This window comes from Plectropomus leopardus, chromosome 15 (genome assembly GCF_008729295.1).
Source record: "Plectropomus leopardus isolate mb chromosome 15, YSFRI_Pleo_2.0, whole genome shotgun sequence".
Classification (NCBI taxonomy): Eukaryota; Metazoa; Chordata; class Actinopteri; order Perciformes; family Serranidae; genus Plectropomus; species Plectropomus leopardus.
In genome coordinates, this window is record NC_056477.1 from 30,427,774 (window position 1) to 30,447,947 (window position 20,174).

The following is a 20,174-nucleotide window of genomic DNA, read 5'->3' on the forward strand; positions in this document are numbered from 1 at the left end:
CCAGAAATAATATAATGTTTTTATGCTTTGATGGCTGTGGGATCAAAAATGTAAGTTTGAATGGGTGTCAATGGAGCATTTTTTGCACTTAACAGTCTGAATGTAACAATTTTGTTTCCACAGTGTATTTTAGACTTACTGTAGGAGCTGAGCTGGAAATTCACAGATTAAACAAAAATACACAATCGCGCCAAAATTTATGCCATATGCATGAACACAGCCAAAATGATAAAAAAAAGAAGAATGAAAAGCGCATAAAACAGTCTCTACGGGGTTACATATCATCAGTTAATGGCAGAAACACTTGGACAGAACAGAAGACACAACAACACACAAACTGGGATTCAAAAGAGATTATTTACACCTGTTGGGGAAACGTGTTCAACTGAAGAAGCAGAGAAACATGGAGTACACAAATTGTAACAAAATTAGAATCTAAGAGTCCTGCTACAGAGGTACCAAGGTAATAAACACTTATAAAAGATTGCTATTATAACATGAGTATAAAAACCAACAACAGAAGAGATAGCTGTGTGTGTCGGGGCTGAAATATAAAAATAGCTTTCATTTATGAAAGATTTTTATATTAAGAGTGAGATATGCAGTTACACTGAGAGGACGCATAAAACATGAGCATAATCTTTTCACTTATCACATGCTAAAAAAGTATGAGCTGTCTGTTTTTAGGAATTGTATGATAGTTCTGAATTTAAAGAAGACAGATGAGATTGTTAAAGACTAACAGTGAGTGTGACTTTTTCATAACAATTCTTCAATATGTAAAGGTGTGTTCGGGCTGAACCTGAGGCTGATCTATGAGGTGGTTCATTATGGAGCTACAACAGTGACAGGAGGTTTTGGCACTGAAAAATGAATAAATAAAAAAAAGTTAGTCAAAATCATTTTATTTATTTTTTGTTTTGTTTTTGCATTGTGACTTTTTTTTCCAGTGACATCCTTGAGATTTTTTTTAAAAATTTGTTTCACACTGACAGTTTTGTTTTTCACTAAATATTTTTGGGTTCCACCTCCTGTCACTGTTTGAGCATGCAGAGAGGAAGTTTGAAGGGCAAGCAAAGAGTGATTTAGATCAAATCTACACACTAAGGAGAGAAAATGTCTTTTTGAACCACAGTCCCTTAAGGGTGACATGACAAAATAATCTGAAGAATGTCGTTCAAAACGCAAAAAAATTGAAATAAAATGATTTTAAATGTCTGTGTTTTAATTTGCAGTGGAACTTTTTTCCGTGCTTTTTTCAATGCAAAATGTAATTTTCGATTTCAAAATCACTGTCACTGTTCTAACTCCAAAGGACATTTGCTTTTTATAGGTCCAGTGCATGAGATTTAGCGGCACCTGGTGGAGAGATTGCAGATTGCAATAAACCCAATTCTAGTCTTTGCAAGCATGACCTTTAACTAAAAAAAAAAAAAAAAGGACCTCTGTAGAGCCACTTGATAGGTTTCCATGCACAGTTAAGTGGAACTACAGTTATTTTTTGATTAGATCATTTAACTGGTCTACTGTCCTTGTCCCAGTATAGAAGCACCGGAGGAGAATCTGTTTATTGACAGAACTATGTCTGACTCCTCCACAGCAGGTGGCGATATGCTTCCTTTCAGCTAGCTGCTATTGGACCATCTGGTTGACCTATTACATCACAAACCAAACAAGTTAGCAAGCGGCAAACAGGTTTCATGTCGAACGGTGACAACATAACTTTTCAGCGCTGTACACTTCATATGTACGCTTTATTTGGTACCGTCATATTGTTTTGTTTTTCCCCTTCTTCTTCTTTTGTTTTTCCAAGCCAGTTCATGAACGAGTCAATCGAACGCATTATCTAGGTGTGTTAATCCAACTTCTAAGAAATTAGATTTAGCACAATTTCATTTGGACTAACATGTTTATATTAGCATATTTTAAAAGTCTAGTTTTAGCTGGAAAAACACCATAATGCAAAATTCATTTTCTAACATCACTAACTGACTGTTTGGTTTGTCCTTTCAGGGCTACTGTAGAAACAACATGGTGGTAGAGGACTCTCTCCATATGTAGATATGAAGGACTCATTCTAAGTGAGCAAAAACACAATGATTCTTAGTTTCACGTGATAATACATTTACGTAAACATTGTTATGAATATTTTATACAATGTCTGCCTATAAAAGCCCCTAAATCCTACACACTGGACCTTTAAGTCAATGCAGAGATTTGGGTCATGAATGTGAAGAGACAAGAAACATGGTGAGGAGTCTGGTGGAAACTTATATAAAGAATTAGTGAATTCTGAGGTCAGACAGGAGCTAAATCAAGTAACAGCACAAGCACATTGCCATGCATAATGTGAACTACAAAAAGCTAACATCAGCAAAATAAAGGATTACAGAAACACTCACGCTGCCCAATAATGCCAAAAAAATCAAAAAATCTTTTTGGTGGACAGAATTTTTTGATGATGCTGCGTTATGTCTTCAGATGAAGTAATGACATAAACATCCATGTTGTTATTACAACCAAGAAACACATCTGACATGACACCTTAAATGTGAAGCTAACAAACACGGAGCCCTCACCACCTTCAAGGTCATTAACAGCCAGTTTTAAACAGGGTTCCCTCAAAATTTCATAGCATTTCGATGACTTTTCAAGGACTCATAACATGTAGATATTTTTTGGCCGTCTTGTCTGTGATTGTAATTTTAGCATGCTGGCATACGTGGAGGGAGAGACAGACTGGGGAGAAAGTGAATAAAAATGTACATGATGGCAAACAAACGTCACACATCTAGATTAGAGCTACATCAGCTGCTGAAAACAAATTTGTTGTTATGTTTCACTACATGGAAGGTCAACCACGAAAGATGAATGAATCACATTCTTGACACCCAAAGTCCATCACTTTTTCACAACTATCAATGATTTTTACTAATTCCATTGCTTTGTCCAGGCCTGAAAAAGGTGATTGTGAAATTCCATGACTTTTCTAGGTTTTTCATGACCATGGGAACCCTGTTTAACCCTTTGAAACCTGGATCATTTTTTTGTGCTGCATTCAGAGGCCTTTCACAAGCATTTAAACAAAGAGATGTGAGCAAAGTGGTTTGATTCTTTTCAAAAACATTGGGAGACAAAATCAACCAGCAACTTGGGATAAAATGTCTGGCAAACTGCTTTAAAAAAAGACGTTAAAGGTGATGGGAAATTACCAGAAAATAAGCTTTAAAAAAGAAAGATCATGAATAGAAAGATATTATCGAACAAGCAGAAGAGAGATTTATTAGTCATTTTTTAAACAAAGTTTAAACAAACATTTTTATCATTATTACAATGATATAATATTATAAATATATCATATATTTAAAGTATAGAAAACATACACATACGTGTGTGTGCGTATATATATAATATACGCACACACACATACAACTTTTTTCTGTTTTTGTTTTTTTTTTACTTTTGTTTGTGATAATTTGGGTAATTTGTTTACTTAGTGATTTCTTGCCTTTCAATTCATTGCCTTTTTCCACGATTTTGTGAGAAATCAAACCAATTTGCTCAGTATTCAAAGGGCTAAAGCATGTAAATCAATTTCATGCAAAGAATTTTCAACCCTCACACGACCAGTTCATCAGCTGATGTGAATAAACACTGATTTTTCTCTATGTGGCCACAGTCTTTAGTAGAAGTGCTCCTGTACACTGGACCTGTTGAAATGGTAGGTGCATGTTGCCTCTGGTGTTGCATAAAAGCATTCGCAGTCAATACAAATGATTTGGACCATATAAGCATTATTGGAAGGAACACATGGCACATGCTACCCATTGAAATTAACTACTCAGTCAACAAATATTTGAATGATTTGTCACATAAACAAAACTATTTCCTATCAAATAACTTGGAACCCCAGACACCTTTTACAATTTACAAGATCTTTGTCAACTCTTTTTTTTTAATAACAAAACATTCTGCAATGAAATCTAATTGCAAAATCATTGAACAAGAAGATTATATAAATCAAATCCCAACTATTATTAAAAAACTAAATGACTTAAAGTGCAAATGATGAATGCATCCCCCTGTGGTAACATTACCCGGGTCCTGTCTTTAATTTCTCCAGCAGCTATGTTGCTTTCAGTTTGTCTCTGCTGTGCTGCCATCTGCTGGTCACACTAACATCTGTGTTTAACAGTCTCATTCTCTCTGCTCCTGTGCTCACCTCCTCAGTGTGTGTGATAACAGCAATTCAAGTTTGTCACTTCATTGTCCCCGAAAGGTTGCAGATATGTCTGATGATCATGTCTGATAATAGTCAGATGATTTGAAACATTTTCCAAAAATAGATCTTTTGATACTCATCTATCTTGGCTGATGGATCATAAAAATATTACTCATAGTGGGAGTTGAAGAAGCAGACTGCAGTGAAACGGAGGTCTGACCTCCATTCAGCACTTCCATCCCACTAATATCAGATCATTCTGATAGAAAAACACTTTAAGAATAGCAAATAGTAACATGAATAAGAAGTGTGTGAGTCTGCTTTCAGAAGTGGTGGTGGGGTGGGTGCTGTTACTGTAATGTTGGGGTTGTTGGCATTCTTAGCTGTTATGGACATGACAACTCATTGGTGCACATGAAGCAGCATGTGAATCATCCTCTCCTGTTGTCTTCAGTACAACTGGGACAAACAGTAAGGGGGTTACCATAAACCCGACATTGCAAATATAAAATATGCCTAATGGAAACATTTCAATTTTGAAATCGCAAAAACAAGTTTTTATGCACCTCATGCAGACAAATAGATTTTATTATTTTTGGAGCTGGACCATTTATCAGGAGCACTATGGGAGTATACGTATCCTTCTGTTATTTATTAAAACACACTGTCAAAGTGCAGGTGTACTCTGGGCACAGACGGAGCAGCAGAACAGCAAGTGCAGTAAAAGTGAAACCTAGCCATTCATTGAGCTAGGTTTAAAACTTTCACTCTCAGCAGCAGCTGCTCCTCTCATCCATAAACGTCATGTCTGCATGTTCTGAGTGAGCCTTCAGGTAAAGCAGCAAAATGATGATGAGCCAATAAAAGCAGGGGCTGGAGTTTGTGTACTGGGTTATCTTAGAGGCGCAGGCAGGCTGAGGGGTCAGATGTGGATCCAGTTCCGTCTGTACTACACCGGCCGTTTGCATATAGGGATGCTTGCTGGGGCAGATGTGGCACACACATGGACATGGGCAGAAGACAAAATGTTGATGGAAATATTATGAGGCTTTTTGTAATTGACTTAGTATTTTCAAACATAAAATATGGGTTATTTTGGAGAGGCGAGAGTGTGAGGATGACGGCTGAGAGACAGGCCTTAAGTTTCACTTTGGTGTGCTGCAGGAGTAATGGGACTGAAAAAGTAGAGCTCTGTAAAAATAGCGAATTACATGGGGTCTCTTCAGCACAGTTTAACATTTCAGCTCATCACAGAGAACCATCAGCCTCCAGACAAACTCCTCTTCACCTCCAGAAATCTGACATTTCAGTTCATTGTGTTTCTTAAGTGGTTTAATTCTATCATATACAATAATTGATTAAATTTAAACATAAAACCTTCAGCCTGATATATTCTTATTAATATGTTGAGCAGTCTGTATACGGTGGATAACTTTGTCGCTTTTTGACCTGGACCCTATTTTCCCATATTTTGTGTAGAAGTGACGATGTGAACAACAGTTACTTAAGTACTGAGAGAGAGTGCTACAGCTGGCAGCCAAACAGCTCCCACGGTGTAACCACATGGGGCAACTGTGCACCAAAATTGTACTAATTGTGCAGTACTATTGTACTGTTTGTCATTCTGTCTAAGCTGTGCAAAGAGTAGCATGACATTTTGTGGCACAATGTGGGGATGCAAAAATTGCGTTGTTTTTCTCAGTTTCGAATTTTTGAGATAACACTTATCTGTGTTTTCTGTACTCCAATACAACAAACTAAAGTAAACCTGGCACTACTCTTTCCAACTGTTGTTTCCAGCGTTGTATTCCTGCAACAAGTTATTCTAAAGGTATTTCATAACGAGAGAAATGTGTCTGTCCCTTTTTATCAGTCTGCAAATTCGAGAAGTTTCGGGTCCATGATTTTTTATTTCTTAGCAGCAGTTTGTGACTCGCGTGGTAGATAACTGACCTGTTGATCCGTTAACAGCTGATCAGATAAGACCGATGGATGAGAGGAGCAGCTGCTGAGTCAAAGCAAACTTTTATACCCAGCAGAATGAAAGGTTAAGTTTCACTTCCAGTGCGCCTGATGTTGAGATGCTCCGTCTGTAACCACAGTATGCTCTACAATCCAACATAGGCTGCAATTAGTAACTTAACAGTGTATGTATTTCAACAGCGCTCTTAAATGGATCAGCTCCAAAAATCTATTAGTGACAGCAGATTTCTTTAATCTGTCAGGCTGTCACAGATAAATAAATGTGTAGGAAACAATGTGTTCACATCAGTCACTTAGAGTCAAAAACATGGCAAAATAGGATCCAGGTTGAAAAATGCCAATGCTACCCTAAAACAGTGCTGTTTTCATTAGAATATTTCAAAATACTGCTCTGATCTTTCAGTCCGTATCATATATATATTTTGTGGCTTTATCCATTAATCTTGAAATGTATCACCTAGTAACATACATTCTGTTTTTGCTACTCAACACTGGATTTATCTACTTACTTTAGGGGGGTAAACTGTCAGTCGGTGCGTGCTGTCTTCAGTCTCTCTACATAAAGAATGTCTGTCACAACTTGAACGGAGCAGGCAGAATATTCAGACCACACCTAAATCAGTGAGGACAACCAGGAGTCTCATTTATAAATCAGTGCATAGGATTCATACATACAGACAAAGGCTGAAATATGCGTGCGCCAAAAACTATTTTGATTTATAAAACCCTACGTACGCCTGCGAGTTGACAGTTTCCTCATATCACAGCCTCTTCATGCCCATATTAAACCTTACATGGTCAAAATGTAATGTAATTCTGAACTTGTAGAATACAGCCACTTTGACAGTGCTGATGCCAAAAGCCAACTTTTGCATTCACATGAAACATAGCTCGACAGCCACATGGCACCTGCCACATTACTTAAGAACGCGGCCGAACAGAACCCGTCGCATCGCAAACACGGCATGGCGGCATCTGATTGAAACGCTGCCAGTAACGACATAATAAAAGGAGCATCAGGGTGCCTTTAGGGCGGGTGAGAGGGACAGTCGGCGGGTCCAACAAACCCTGGACTTTCATGCAGGAGTCCAATGTTTGCTTGCCATCTGAATGAGATCTTTATTCCTCCACCTTACCATGTGCCTCCTTCACCTAATCCTAACCATCAGTGCCAGCATGTGCATTTGTTAACGTACCGGCACTGGTTGTCATGTTCTGTTGCCTAAACATAACCACATGCAGTGTCATCCCACCATGTGCCTGTGTTGACATCACAGTAATGGCATCCTGGAATGTAAAGAGCAGACACAGAAAGATACCTAGAGCATAATATGTAGACGCGGAAGTCCACTGCAAAAAGCTGCAACATGTGACAGCTTGAGATGAGAATGTGTTGGCACACACATCGGCCAGAGTCTCCCTACAGGTGCACCCATTCTCCCATCAAGTTTTTTTTTATAGATCAGCTTTTGCATGGAAAGTGGCCTCTTTCAAGACCAGTTTTGTGCATACACAATTGTTATAAATGAGACCCCAGGTCACCACAGTAAAACTACAAGGCCAAATAATGTTACATAAAAATCCATGGAACTTCCTCTCCATACATGATGTTGTGAGGGGGATCCTTAACCTTGAACCCACTGATAGTGACCATTGCCTTTCTAACTCATCTGATTTATGTTTTGTCTTGTGAGTGCAAAATATGACACACCAACTCTACAGCAGTTGCATCTATTTGTGGAGACGAATATAAGAGCTATTGATCATTGTACTTTCAATTCATTTTTCTTCTTTTTTACCTTTGCAAAACACTTCCTAGTGAGCTCTTGCGTGCCAGTTACTGTTAACTTATCAAACAAACGTGATCACTACAGAACAATCTGGAGAGTAAGTTACTCACAGTGAGCACCAGCAAACAGGGCTTTAATAGCAGGTGACTAGTGGTCTCTGATGAGGGGTTTGGAGGTGGAACGCTGCAGGATGGTTCACAATTTTCCATGGAGGTAGCCCTTCATGCTGTGGTGGACTGGATGGCAGCTGTGAGTGAACGGACTGTTTATCGTAATACAGTCACAGGATCTATTCTGAGTCAGCAGGATGTTTTGTCTTCAAGTCATCAAATCAAAAAGAAGACACGTCCTGCTCCTGTGCTGCAGCGGAGCAAACTGTCTTTACTGCTACACCAGGAAGAAGATCCTCCACGTGAGGAGGAAGAGAAGCCGGCTGGACCTCTCCGTAGAGGCGGTGAACCCGGCCGGGTCAGGTGAGTCTGTTGGCTGGATGATGTTGGCCCTCTGAGCCGTGGAGGGGGCATCAGTGCAGAGGGACGAGGGTGACACCAGCGTGAGAGGATGCCGTGGTGTGACAGGTGTCAGTTCTCAGCCAGTGACAGTGCCAGAGCTGCCTGCAGTGCTGCTTCTTCATCGATGCTGTAGTCCTGACAAAACGCAACAAAAAACAAGTCACTGAAAAGCACAAAATGCTACCCAAACCTGATGTAAACTCATATTTTAATCACGTGTAAATCCTAGGAGGCGGGATCATTTACAGGAACAGCCTCGCAGTCAGTCCTCTCAGCCTTTTTGTCTCATCGCAACGTAGGTCCCCGGTAGGACCCAATGGACTCCGGAGTTGATGTAATCATTCTATAAGTTATAAGTATAAGTTTCAATCATGATATAATCACTCTATCTCTTCCTCTTCAGCTGCTAGGTTTTATGCTGCATTGTGTGATGTCAGAAGTCATAGTTTCCATGTTAGGAAGTCGTTCTTCCGACTTGGTTGTGTTCATGTGTTTTACGTTTGTAAAGTGGGAACAACATGGAAGATACAAAGAAGATAGGTTGCATTTTAATGCTAAGAGCATTTTTAACAAGAGGTTTGTTGGCTATTTCCAGTTTACTGATGATAACAAAGAGCAAACGAAACAGATAACGTGAGCCATGATTTCAAAGATATGTATTTCATTCATGAAAACAGGGCAGTTCCTGCAGTGGAGACACATACCACACACAGAGAGAGAGACTTGTGGAGTCAGCAGCAAGCAATAAGTCCTTTTGTCAGATTAAAAACTACTGTATATGCAGGAGGCTTACAGGTAGCATGTAAACACCGGCGTGTAGATTCCGCAAGCTCTCACTGGTCTTGCACGAGCACATATATGTGAATGCAGCTCCCACACAGGAGCTACAGGCTACATCAAGGCAAAAAACATGATGCCAATGATGTTTTTCAAAACAACTTGGCACATCGGGGCTTCAGGACACTTGGATTACTTCAGGCGAGCAGTATGGAATGGAGGCATTTTTTTCAACAGAGCATCAGTGACCTTGGTAAAATGAGGTGTCTGCACAGAGCCCAAAGGATACTAAAAGACTGCAGCCAACCCAGCCACAGTCTGCTCACCCTGCTGCCATCTGGAAAAAGATACAGAAGTGTCCACTGCAGAACCACCAGACTGCAGAGCAGCTTCTTTCCCCAGGCTGTGAGACTACTCAACTCCCCCTTGATGTCAAAAGATGTTGCAGGATTTATGGACTAATTTTAGTTTTAGTTAATTAATCTACCTTTTGTCTTCTTATTCTACCGTTTGTGGTTTTATTATGTTTGTTTGTAATGTTCGAATCCTGGTCCCCATTTGCTTCAATTGTTTGGGAGTTGAGTGCAACGCCTTTTCCCTGTGAACCTCCAGTAGTGTTTTGAGGACTATGAAACATCACCCCACTTTCCATCAGCATGAGCGTGAGTAGAAAATGACTGAATTTTCATTTTCGGGTGTTACGACTGAGGTCGTTATGCATGTTATTGGTTGCATTTCTTTGTTGTATCATGGCTGGTTAGATGTGTGTATTTTGCTCCTTTGTGTGCCTGTGTGTGCATTAATTCAGGTGCGTCATTGCTCTGAGCTGATTGCTGATTGGTGGATCGAGCTCCCGCTTCGACAGTTGATAGGCGGTGACGGAGGTCCTGCCCTATTTAAAGAGCTCAATAACGTTGTTGCAGCGCAGGCGGAACCCCATCTCTCTCCTCTCCTCTCCCAACCGGTCGTGCCACGCTTTCCTTTATTTGAGAGTTTGTGTTTAGTTGGGTTTATTTTGGGTTATGTAAGGGCAAACTTCAGTTTAGTTAACTTCCTTTTGTTCTGGTTCTGTTAAGTTAAATTATATGTTGTAAATAAATCACTTCCTTTGTTAAATCTTGACAAACTTGTTCTCGTGGCTGCTTGGGACTTGAGGGAAATGGATTTATCATGTTGTGTCCTGGCCACCCCTAGACGGGGCACAACATTGGGTGAACTATCCCTTTAAATATATGAATTTAGGAAAACTAAAAATGATAGCACAAACATGAGACAAATGAGGATCTAAAAACTAGATTCTTACACAGAATCCCTGTGCAAAACTTAGATAAAGTGATAAAGCAGGATCTGGTATTTAACACTGCAAGAAGCCCAAATGAAAGTCCATACACCTCCAGTGTACTGTGATAGAGGTAGGAATCTCAGAGACCTGGACTAATAAACGGAGAGAAATGGAGAGATAGCACTTAAGAGGATGCTGAAAGTATGTTTACTTTTCCCCACAGCAGAACTTACAAATAATATTTGCAAAGAGAACAAATAATGATGATGTTAGACTTACAACGAAGGTGTCATAAGAGAACTTGTGTCTGTGGAGGAGATGCTGGAGGAAGTTGGAGCTCTTATAGCTGGGGTCTCCCCACGGCATGGCCGAACACACCGGACACACCTGCAGATACAAACACGCAGAAAGTCAAGTGAACTCTACTGCTGGGTTTGAGTACTGTTGATGTCTATATGAGAGCACCATCACCGCTGTGGTAACCGTGTGGGCCACATGTGGTCCGGACCCTCTTGGATCCATACATTATTCTCACAGTCACAGTCTCATTGTACACAGTCAGCTTCTCTTCAATATGTGGAAGTCAGCTACACATGGTTGTCTAAATTTTATTGACATTAGATGAAATGTTTAAGTTCCATAGAACCTGAAACCGCTCCTGTTTTTTATGTTCCTGCTATTTCTGGGACAGACTAGAAGCACTTGAGGTGATTTATGATCATCTGAGTCTAGATGATGTGATGCAGTGTATTAAAGCGTTGTGTCTTACCACTTTATTAGGGTCATTACGGTGGTTGTCCATACAGTGCTTCACCAGCTCCTGCTGGTCCAGGTTTCTGGCCCCACAGAATGGACACACAAATGTTGACCGGTTTGGAATATTGCTACAAATGAGAGGACACACACACACACACACACACACACACACACACACACACACACAGAGACATAAACATAAGACATGAATGATCACAAGCTTGTAGAAGCTCATTCAATTCTTCTAACTCACACTGTGTGTGCATGTGCTGTGTGTCAAATATTTGATGATTTGCAGATAGCAGGTGCCTCTACTGAAGCACCTGCAGTCCATTCCTCACACACTCAAAGTGTATGAGGAATGGACTGCATTCAGTCTGTTGTTGCTATAGACATATAGCTTGAACTTAAGGTTACAGAGTTAAAAAGTCAGCTGCTGTGTCCTCCCACAGAGGGTTTATCAAAGCTCCAGTGTGTAGGATTTAGGGGGATACATTGGCAGAAACGGAATATAAACTAAATAAGAATGGTTGTGTTTTTGTGAACTTAGAATAAGCTGTTTGTATCTACATAGGGTCCAGGTCCTTGTTTATTGAGATCGCCATATTCCACCGCCGTGTTTCTACAGTAGCCCAGAATGGATAACTCAAACACTGGCTCTAGATAGGCACATTACATTTTCACGTCAGCTACTGTAGTTAAAAGCTCCTCTGCAAGTCAAGTTAAGTCAATTTTATGTATAGAGCCCATAATCACAAATTAGAATTTGCCTCCAAGGGCTTTACAGCATACGACATCCCTCTGTCCCTCTGCAATAGCAACTGCAGAAAAACAGCAATTTCCTAACATGAAGCTCTTTCATTGAGTATTTTTACTGGTTTTAATCACCTGGCCCATTTGTTTCAACAAGGAAGAGACCTCTGTGGATAATTCTGCTCCAGATAAAAATTTCTAATTTCTAAGGAATTCTAATCAGGAAAGTTTCAACTGATTTAAATCTGCGCTCCTCACCACTAGATGCTACGAAATCACCCAAAATCTTACAAACAGTCCTATAAAGGTCCAATATTGTAAAAAGTCAGATTTCCATGTCTTTTTTATTATAAAGCATGTATTGGTGCAACATAAATACTGATAAAGTATTAAAATGCTCAATCCACAGAGACATGCACACAGCCCGTATTCACTAGAAAGTGCTGCTACAGTTAGGGGTGGGCAACATATTGAATACACTTGATGTATCGCGGCTTGTTCCACATGCGATATATAAAATGAATATATCACGAACATGGGGCATTAATTATCACATTGTTTTATAAGCCACCAGCATTTTGGTTCTCTCACTCTTTCCTCTGAAGCTCTCTGCCTCTCAGAGACACACACACAGAGCAGGGCTTTTGCAGAGCTCCAGACTGTAAATATTTAGTCACATTTTGTGACCACTGGGCATCGGTGTGACTTATAAATATTAGTAATACATGACCTGGAGGGTTGTTAGTTTGTTGCCCGCTCACAGTGAATGAATCCTCACAGTTAAAGCAAAAACATCGACACTTCTGCCCCATGGATGTATTATAGGGAAGTGGGGATACAGCCGTGGGGGCGGGGCCTCATTCATTCCTATGACAACTGCTCATTGGCGCATGAAGCAGAAAATGCTCTTTTTCTGGGTATGGATGTGAATTATGTGAAATACCTGGATCTACTGGCCCATAGAGCATGCTAGAGACTCATGGCAGCTGAGCGTATCCAAGCAGGTGACTTCCGCCAGCAGAGCGATCGACTTCTGGATTAGCGCCTTGCTAGCTTTAATAGTGGTCTAAAAAATTTAATCTTGCAGCTCTTTTTAAATGTTATTGAACTGGATGGTTTAAATCTAGATAGTGATATGAGTACTTTTGCTGGGTTTTTGATGCATGTGAAATTTGCATCAAAGCCTGGCACATTTCCTGGGGGCTTGGTCCAGCCAGAGAAAAGCCAGTAACATGACAGTAGCTACTTTATTCACCTTAATTGTAACTGCAATTCATTCAATTTACAATTATAATTTTGTTTAAATACAACAACACACAGCTACAATGAGCCTTTGATAGCACCCCTACGGTTAGGAATCATGGGAGCTGTAGCTGTTGAAGGCACAAAAGACATTTTGTTGGCTTGAAATGTGTATTTAAAAAAAAGTGAAAATACATTGTTTCATCATGTAAACCAGATTTTTTAGATTGAGTCAGCTCAGCATTGGTGTGGTGTGAGTGTGTGTACCTTGGTATAGGTTGAGAGGTGGGCACCACAGGGACAAACTTGGGACAGTTGGCTATCTGCTCCTGGACTTTAGAACAGGAAGCGATGTGGGACCTCATCTTTACCAAAGCCACCTGACAACACACACACACACACACACACACACACACACACACACACACAATGTTAGGAATGGATATCAGTGACAATAATACAACAGCAGTATTGATCATTTTATTTCCTTCAGCCTCATCGGGGATCAAGCTGACTCAGGCTGACTGGCTGTCCATACATCCTCATCTCCAAGACAAGAGGACCATAGAGCCGTTACTAAGCCTTTCCTTTATGCAGCCTTTGCGTTTTTACACAAAACTGAACAGCAGCATCATTCCACTCTAGTGTGTAATTTTAGACAGCATGCCGGCATAGCGGAAATGAAAGAGGTGTTACGGGCATGTTGTTTTAATAACAATGGCATAATATGTCAATGAAATCCTCGCCAGCCTGCTGTCTGCCACCATCGCCTGCATATTTTGTGTGAATTCATTTTTTATTAAAACTCTTAACACTGCTACATGCGTGTCTCAGCCATTTTGGGTCCAGAGCGCAAAAATCCTTATACACACACATACACACACACACACACACAAAGTTGGTGAGAGGGCAGTGATGGGCAGTGATGGGCGCTTTGGCTGATGATGAAAGCAGCCTCCTGCTAATGGGAACAGCCAACAGCAAAATTCAGTTGCATTAGCAGGTTGTAACCTATAGCGGGCAGTCTCTATGCATTTACAATATGTAGAATTTTAATACTTTTGTCTCAGATGTCAAGAGTTGGACCTGAATCAATCAACAACTAAATCCCTATAAATGTTGCTTTCCATCTGGAAAAAAAAGTGGTTTGGAGGTTTAGTTACTCTTTAAGTGGCTGTTTACTTGGCAACAGTTCTTGCATGAAATGTTCTTTCAGTTTGGCCTTTCATTCACATTACAACAGCGTTTTTGGGGCCTGAAAATGTAAAATTTTTAAACCAGGTACCAGAGTGTAACCTTTTTAAAAAAAACCACCCTTTCTGTCACCGTGTAAACTGGCAATGCTCAGATCCTGTGAGATGACGGATGTATTATAGGAAAGTCGGTGAGAACGGTAATGTCATAAACACACTTTGCACATGTAGCTGGTGTTCTTCTGTGGTGTTTTATTACAAAGTTACACCTCCAACTACTGGCCTGGCATGCATACTACAGCCTTTTTGGTTGTTTTTGTTGATCCGTGTACATGAGGATCGTTTTCACAATGGTATCATATGAACGCAGATTTGTTTTTAAAAATGCAAAGAAACGACTTCTCTATTTTTAGAAGGATTATGTTGTTTAAACGTGGCCTATATCTCCTGTGGTGGGTCGCACAAATAGTGCATCAAAACATCCCACCCATTCCGTCCATGGTCCCGTCCTGCTGGCTGTCCCTTTCATACATACACTGTTTCAGCTGCCGGCTGACTGGAGACACATTCTGTCCCCCTATTGCACAATCGTACCTTTTACACAGAACTGCGAGGTGTATGACTGCATGGTATTAAAAAGGCAGCATAAAAGGTTACAGTTCACATTACCAACATCATTTTAAAGGTCTGGCTAACCTGCAAGCTAAACAGACACATGCAAACCAAAAATTACAACTGATTAAATGCATTCAAAATCCAACCTGTAACTGTCTTTACTTTGGTAAAACTCTTTGTGGTTATGTAGCATGTATATGAGCGGTGTACCTTCTTGTTGCAGCCCCGACAGGGAGCTTTGAATGATGCCAGCTGTTTCTCCACGCTGGAGGAGCGCTCCACTTTCTTGGGGTCAAAGGGCACCCGACAGAGAGGGCAGAGAGGCGAGGTGACCTGAAGACATGGCTGCAGACACTCCCCACAGAACCTGGAACAGCACACAGCAGACAGCAGGGGGTTTCTTCCACTGTGATGGTGCCAACCGTCACACTGATGACGTGCTCAACAAGAGAATCAGAGCAGCAGTGTGCTGCTGTCTGCATCACTGCTGTGACTATGTGTGGTGGTCCTGATGGTGATGAAAAATGTGTATCCCAGAGTAACCACGGTCTAAATTCATGTCTGACCAAGACTCACTTCACAATAGAATTTATCAATATTGTCATTGATTGATGGCTATGAATTATAAAAACACATCACTATGCTCCATGTTGCTCCTTAAATACTACAGCACCTTAAAAATTACTCAACTACTACTCAATACAATACTTCCAGAGCTTTCACTTAAACTCGAGATTTTGTGTTTTTTGTTCTTGCTGCTTTCCTTCAGTGTATATTCTGTTTAGGCACCACATTATTCTGAACCTGCCTTCTTAACCAACATCACTTCCAATCCTAAATATGAAATAGTCATTCATTTTCAGAAGTTTAACCCTTTAAACATGGGGCGGCTGTGGCTCAGAGGTAGAGCTGGTCGTCCTCTAATCAGAAGGTCAGCGATTCGATTCCCAGCTCCTCCGGGCAACATGTCGAAGTATCCTTGGGCAAGATGCTGAACCCCAAATTGGTCCTGATGCTGCGTCATCGGAGTGTGAGTGTGAGTGTGTGTGAATGATTACTGAGAAGCAGGTGGCACCTTGTTCGGTAGCCTCGGCCACCAGTGTGTGAATGAGTGAATGTGACATGTAATGTTAAAGTGCTTTGAGTGGTCAATAAGACTAGAAAAGCGCTATACAAGTACAGTCCATTTACCATTTAAATGACAGGTTTTTGTTATGATACCATTATGATTTTTGGTGAGAAACCCCCCCACAAAAAAATAATTTTCAATACACTACATGCCAAGTAGATTTTTTTGTTTGATGATGACAGTCTGGGATATTAGCAACAACACTGTACAACATTGTGACAGTGCACCTAGTGGAAATAGCATGTATTTTCTCCATATGCCAAATATGGTAAAAAAAAATTATGTAATTGGGTGGAAAATATTAGAATTGACAAATTCCAAGGGAAAAGTCCAGAATGACACCCAGAAATAATACAATGCATGTGTTTATGCTTTGATGGCTGTGGGATCAAAAATGTTCGTTTGAATGGGTTTCAATGGAGCATTTTATTTACCTTAACAGTCTGAATGTAACAATTAAGTTTCCACAGTGTGTTTTAGACTTATTGTAGGAGCTGAACTGGAAATTCACTGAAACAAAAACACACAATCTTGCCAAATTTTATGCCAGCAACCCAGATTTCTGCATCCAAATGAACTACGCGGTAACCAGACCGAGCCTTTAATGGAAACAGGGCTTTATTTGTCAAAATGTGGAGCCAGACCAGCCTGTAAATGGGACTGGACATTCAACTGGACTGGACTAGGCTTTTATTTTTTTATTATTATGAAGTATTTCTGGACATCACAGGTCAGCAAAGTCGTTGGGACTGTGACATTACTTATTACATTTTAAAAAGGTAATAAGTAATTTGTAGCCTATTACATTTCAAAAGTAACCTTGTCACCACTGTGTTTATCAGACAGTGGAGGTGAGTCAGTGTTTCCTGAAGGTTTATCCGTCCCATCAGCAACAGAGGAGTAAAAATAGCTGCATTTTTCCTTAAACTGGAAATAGATCTGAGGCTATCTGAGGTCTGCTCAGCTCTTTGTTGTTCTAGACTGACGAGGATCAGAAATAGTCCTCTCTACATTCATTAGACACAAGCTGAGAAATCTGTGAGGGTGAGAGCTGATGTCATCATGCCGTCACTCACACACTTCTCAAGTCAACATTCACCTGAGTGTAAATGCTCATCTGGGACAAGACTCACGTTCTGTTATGTATCTTGCCACTGCAAATACTGTGTTTTCTGAACAATCCAAGCCTAACGGGGACTGACATTTATGTTCCAGTCATCTCAATCAATCAACAGAATGTTTTAAACCGAGCTGAACTTTGACCTTTGAAAACAGCAGAGACTCATAAACACAGTGTTTCCCCTATACAGGTGCATCTGTGGCAGGGAGTATAAGGTGCATAAGGTGCAAAAGTGTCTAAAAAAAGCATCAAAAGGTCTGGACTAAGCCCCCAATGTCCTCAATTTCTCAAAACGCTTCTGTCCTCCAGTAACTATAACTGCACTAATGCCAGGTGATGTATAAAGCTTAAAAAAAACATGCTGCTGATATTGATAATATATTGATAACTGAAAGTTTATAGACAGGTCATCAGTTATTATATTTTACATAAAGTGAATAAGCATTGTGAATATATTAGATTGTGAGGGACATACTACTTTACAAGACTGCATTTTTGTTTATTTTACATAACGTCTGAACCACAAATTCTTCTAGAGGGTTTAAAAAGCATGTTTTCTTTAAAAATCTTTGGAAAAAAATCAGCACGTTGTTGGTTTTAGCAAATATTGGCTTTCAAATGAAATATCAGAATCAGCCTACATGCTGATTTCTTCTGATATCACAAACCGACCAGTTGCAGTATTTTCCTTATTTCGTACAATGAATGAATATTACATACGCTGAAAAGCATAGTATTTCATGTCTCAATCTGCTGGTGGGCCATCACAATAAAAGGATGAATAATATGATATTAATGCCACTACAGAGGAGACCTGATGATCAGTAAAATTACCGTGGGGAAAAAGGAGGATGTATCGACATCGGTACTTGTTATTGGCCAGATGACTTATTATATATCAGATATCTGCAAACAATCTGATATCGTGCATCCCTCAAAAAAATCTGCAAAATAATGCCATTTATCATAGCTAGGCTACTGTAAATAGGCCATTGGAAAAAAGTTTCCAATGGCCTATTATCACATCATTTTTAAGGAGGATTTGCTTGAGAAATTTGCTTTGGCCCATGCTGTTTGCTAGTTGCATTGACTCCACCTTCATTTGGTTTTAATTTAAAAAAAATGTAAAAGTTATTTATAATGGAGGTGGAGTGATTGATTAGAAAAACACATTTCTAGCTTGAGGGAAGGTCAAGATTAAAAAGTAATAATAATAATTACTTTTAAAAATTGCCCTCCTCTGATAAATAAAGAACAGTCCCTTGGAGGGTCTGGGTCAGGTTTAAGCAGGCCTAAAGGGGAAACACATATCTTGGGGGAAACGGTCTTCAACACACATTTTGCTGTGTACAAACTTGTCAGTGTTCTCTGATGGTCAAACCATGACACTGGTACTGTTTCTAATTTAACATTTCTCCTGTTTCCATAAGCTGAGGATCATCCCTGGAGTGCTGGCTGAGCATCACACTGAGGTGCGTGACAGTGTTATTGTCTGCTGACAGATGTTTGAATGCTGAATGCTTCCAAAAACAAACTATATGAGCCAAATGAAGTCAGCTGCTAGACACAGAAAACACACTGCATGCTGCCTGTGTGACACAATGCAGGATGTAACTCACTGAGCCTCCACACACAACAACAACACACACAAACAAACAAAAAAAGTAGCCACTTTACGTGTGAGCACAGCTGGCGATGCTGACGGGTTTGTGGTAGACCTCCAGGCAGATGGGACAGGAGAACTGACTCTCGATGCCCTCTGCCGGGGCTGCCAGGGAGCCCGAGCCGCTGCCGGGCTGCTGCTGCTGCTGGCGGAGCTGGGTGCTCGCCGAGACAAAGCTCCGAAACATCGCCATCATGGAGCCGGAAAGGATCCGTCGACAACAGCTCGCTGCCACACAGAGGAAGCTGGCCGAACTGCTGCTGTTAGCTAGTGCGTTAGCCGGACAGCCATTGCAATATATGCCGCACAAAAATAGTGGCTTTTCAATTTGTTACTCCTAACAATCTCGTCAATAAACCGGGACATTACTTTCCCAGCCAGGAGGAGACATGCCGGAGAAGTAAACATTGGGAGCAGAGTCCGTCAGCGGGTGTCAGCGCGGTGCTGAAAGGATGACCTGAATAAAAAACTCGAATCTACAAACCGAAGGAGCGCGTGAGATCCTGTCTCCGTGTTAGTGTCAGATTAGCGCTTTTGTAAAAACGCCAGTGAACGCTCGCGAACATCACGAGAGGCTACAACAAAAGCCCTCCGCGCGCTGTGTCTTGTGGAGGCTCGAGTCCGTTAGCTCAAATACTCACTGTTGTCGACATCTCTGTAGAACTACAATCCCAGATGCCCCTCCAAAACTCTGGTTCAGAGGGGCTCAGACAGCGGCCCGGGCCAAACAATAGCGCCACTTCATATCCACATACACAGAAATCCATATTTAGTCAATCTAAACCGTCATTTTTGGAATTTGAACATACAACCAGGAAAAATACAAGACGATTCTCCTTTACCAAAACAAAAAGTCTATCAAACAGTAATTTTATGTATCTCCTTTAATATTTTGATTTAAAGCTACATCCTTCTCTGGTTTTGTTATTGCATGATTTGTACCCCCTGGCATCTGTTAGTTCGTCTTGTTAAACTTGTTGCAGTTGATAAGATGAGATAAAATAATCCTTTATTGATCCCCAGAGGGGAAAGTCAAGTGTTGCAGCAGTACCAGAGTAGAAGAACAAGGGTAAAAGTTACATGCTTGAAAGATCAAATAAAATAACATATAATAAATAAAAGATCAATATACTGTCC

The 20,174-nt window shown here is 40.4% G+C and overlaps 1 protein-coding gene across 1 annotated transcript; it reads right to left on the minus strand.

Moving 5' to 3' along the window:
- Positions 1-7,543: 7,543 nt before the first annotated feature.
- On the minus strand, positions 7,544-19,575 carry LOC121954737 (E3 ubiquitin-protein ligase RNF166). The gene is made up of 6 exons (XM_042502423.1): positions 19,052-19,575; positions 15,336-15,492; positions 13,585-13,697; positions 11,336-11,450; positions 10,846-10,953; positions 7,544-8,642 (listed from the first exon to the last, which is right to left on the minus strand). The coding sequence occupies exons 1-6, from the start codon at positions 19,231-19,233 to the stop codon at positions 8,577-8,579; spliced, it is 741 nt and encodes a 246-aa protein (XP_042358357.1). The 5' UTR covers positions 19,234-19,575; the 3' UTR covers positions 7,544-8,576.
- Between the last annotated feature and the right edge of the window lie 599 nt (positions 19,576-20,174).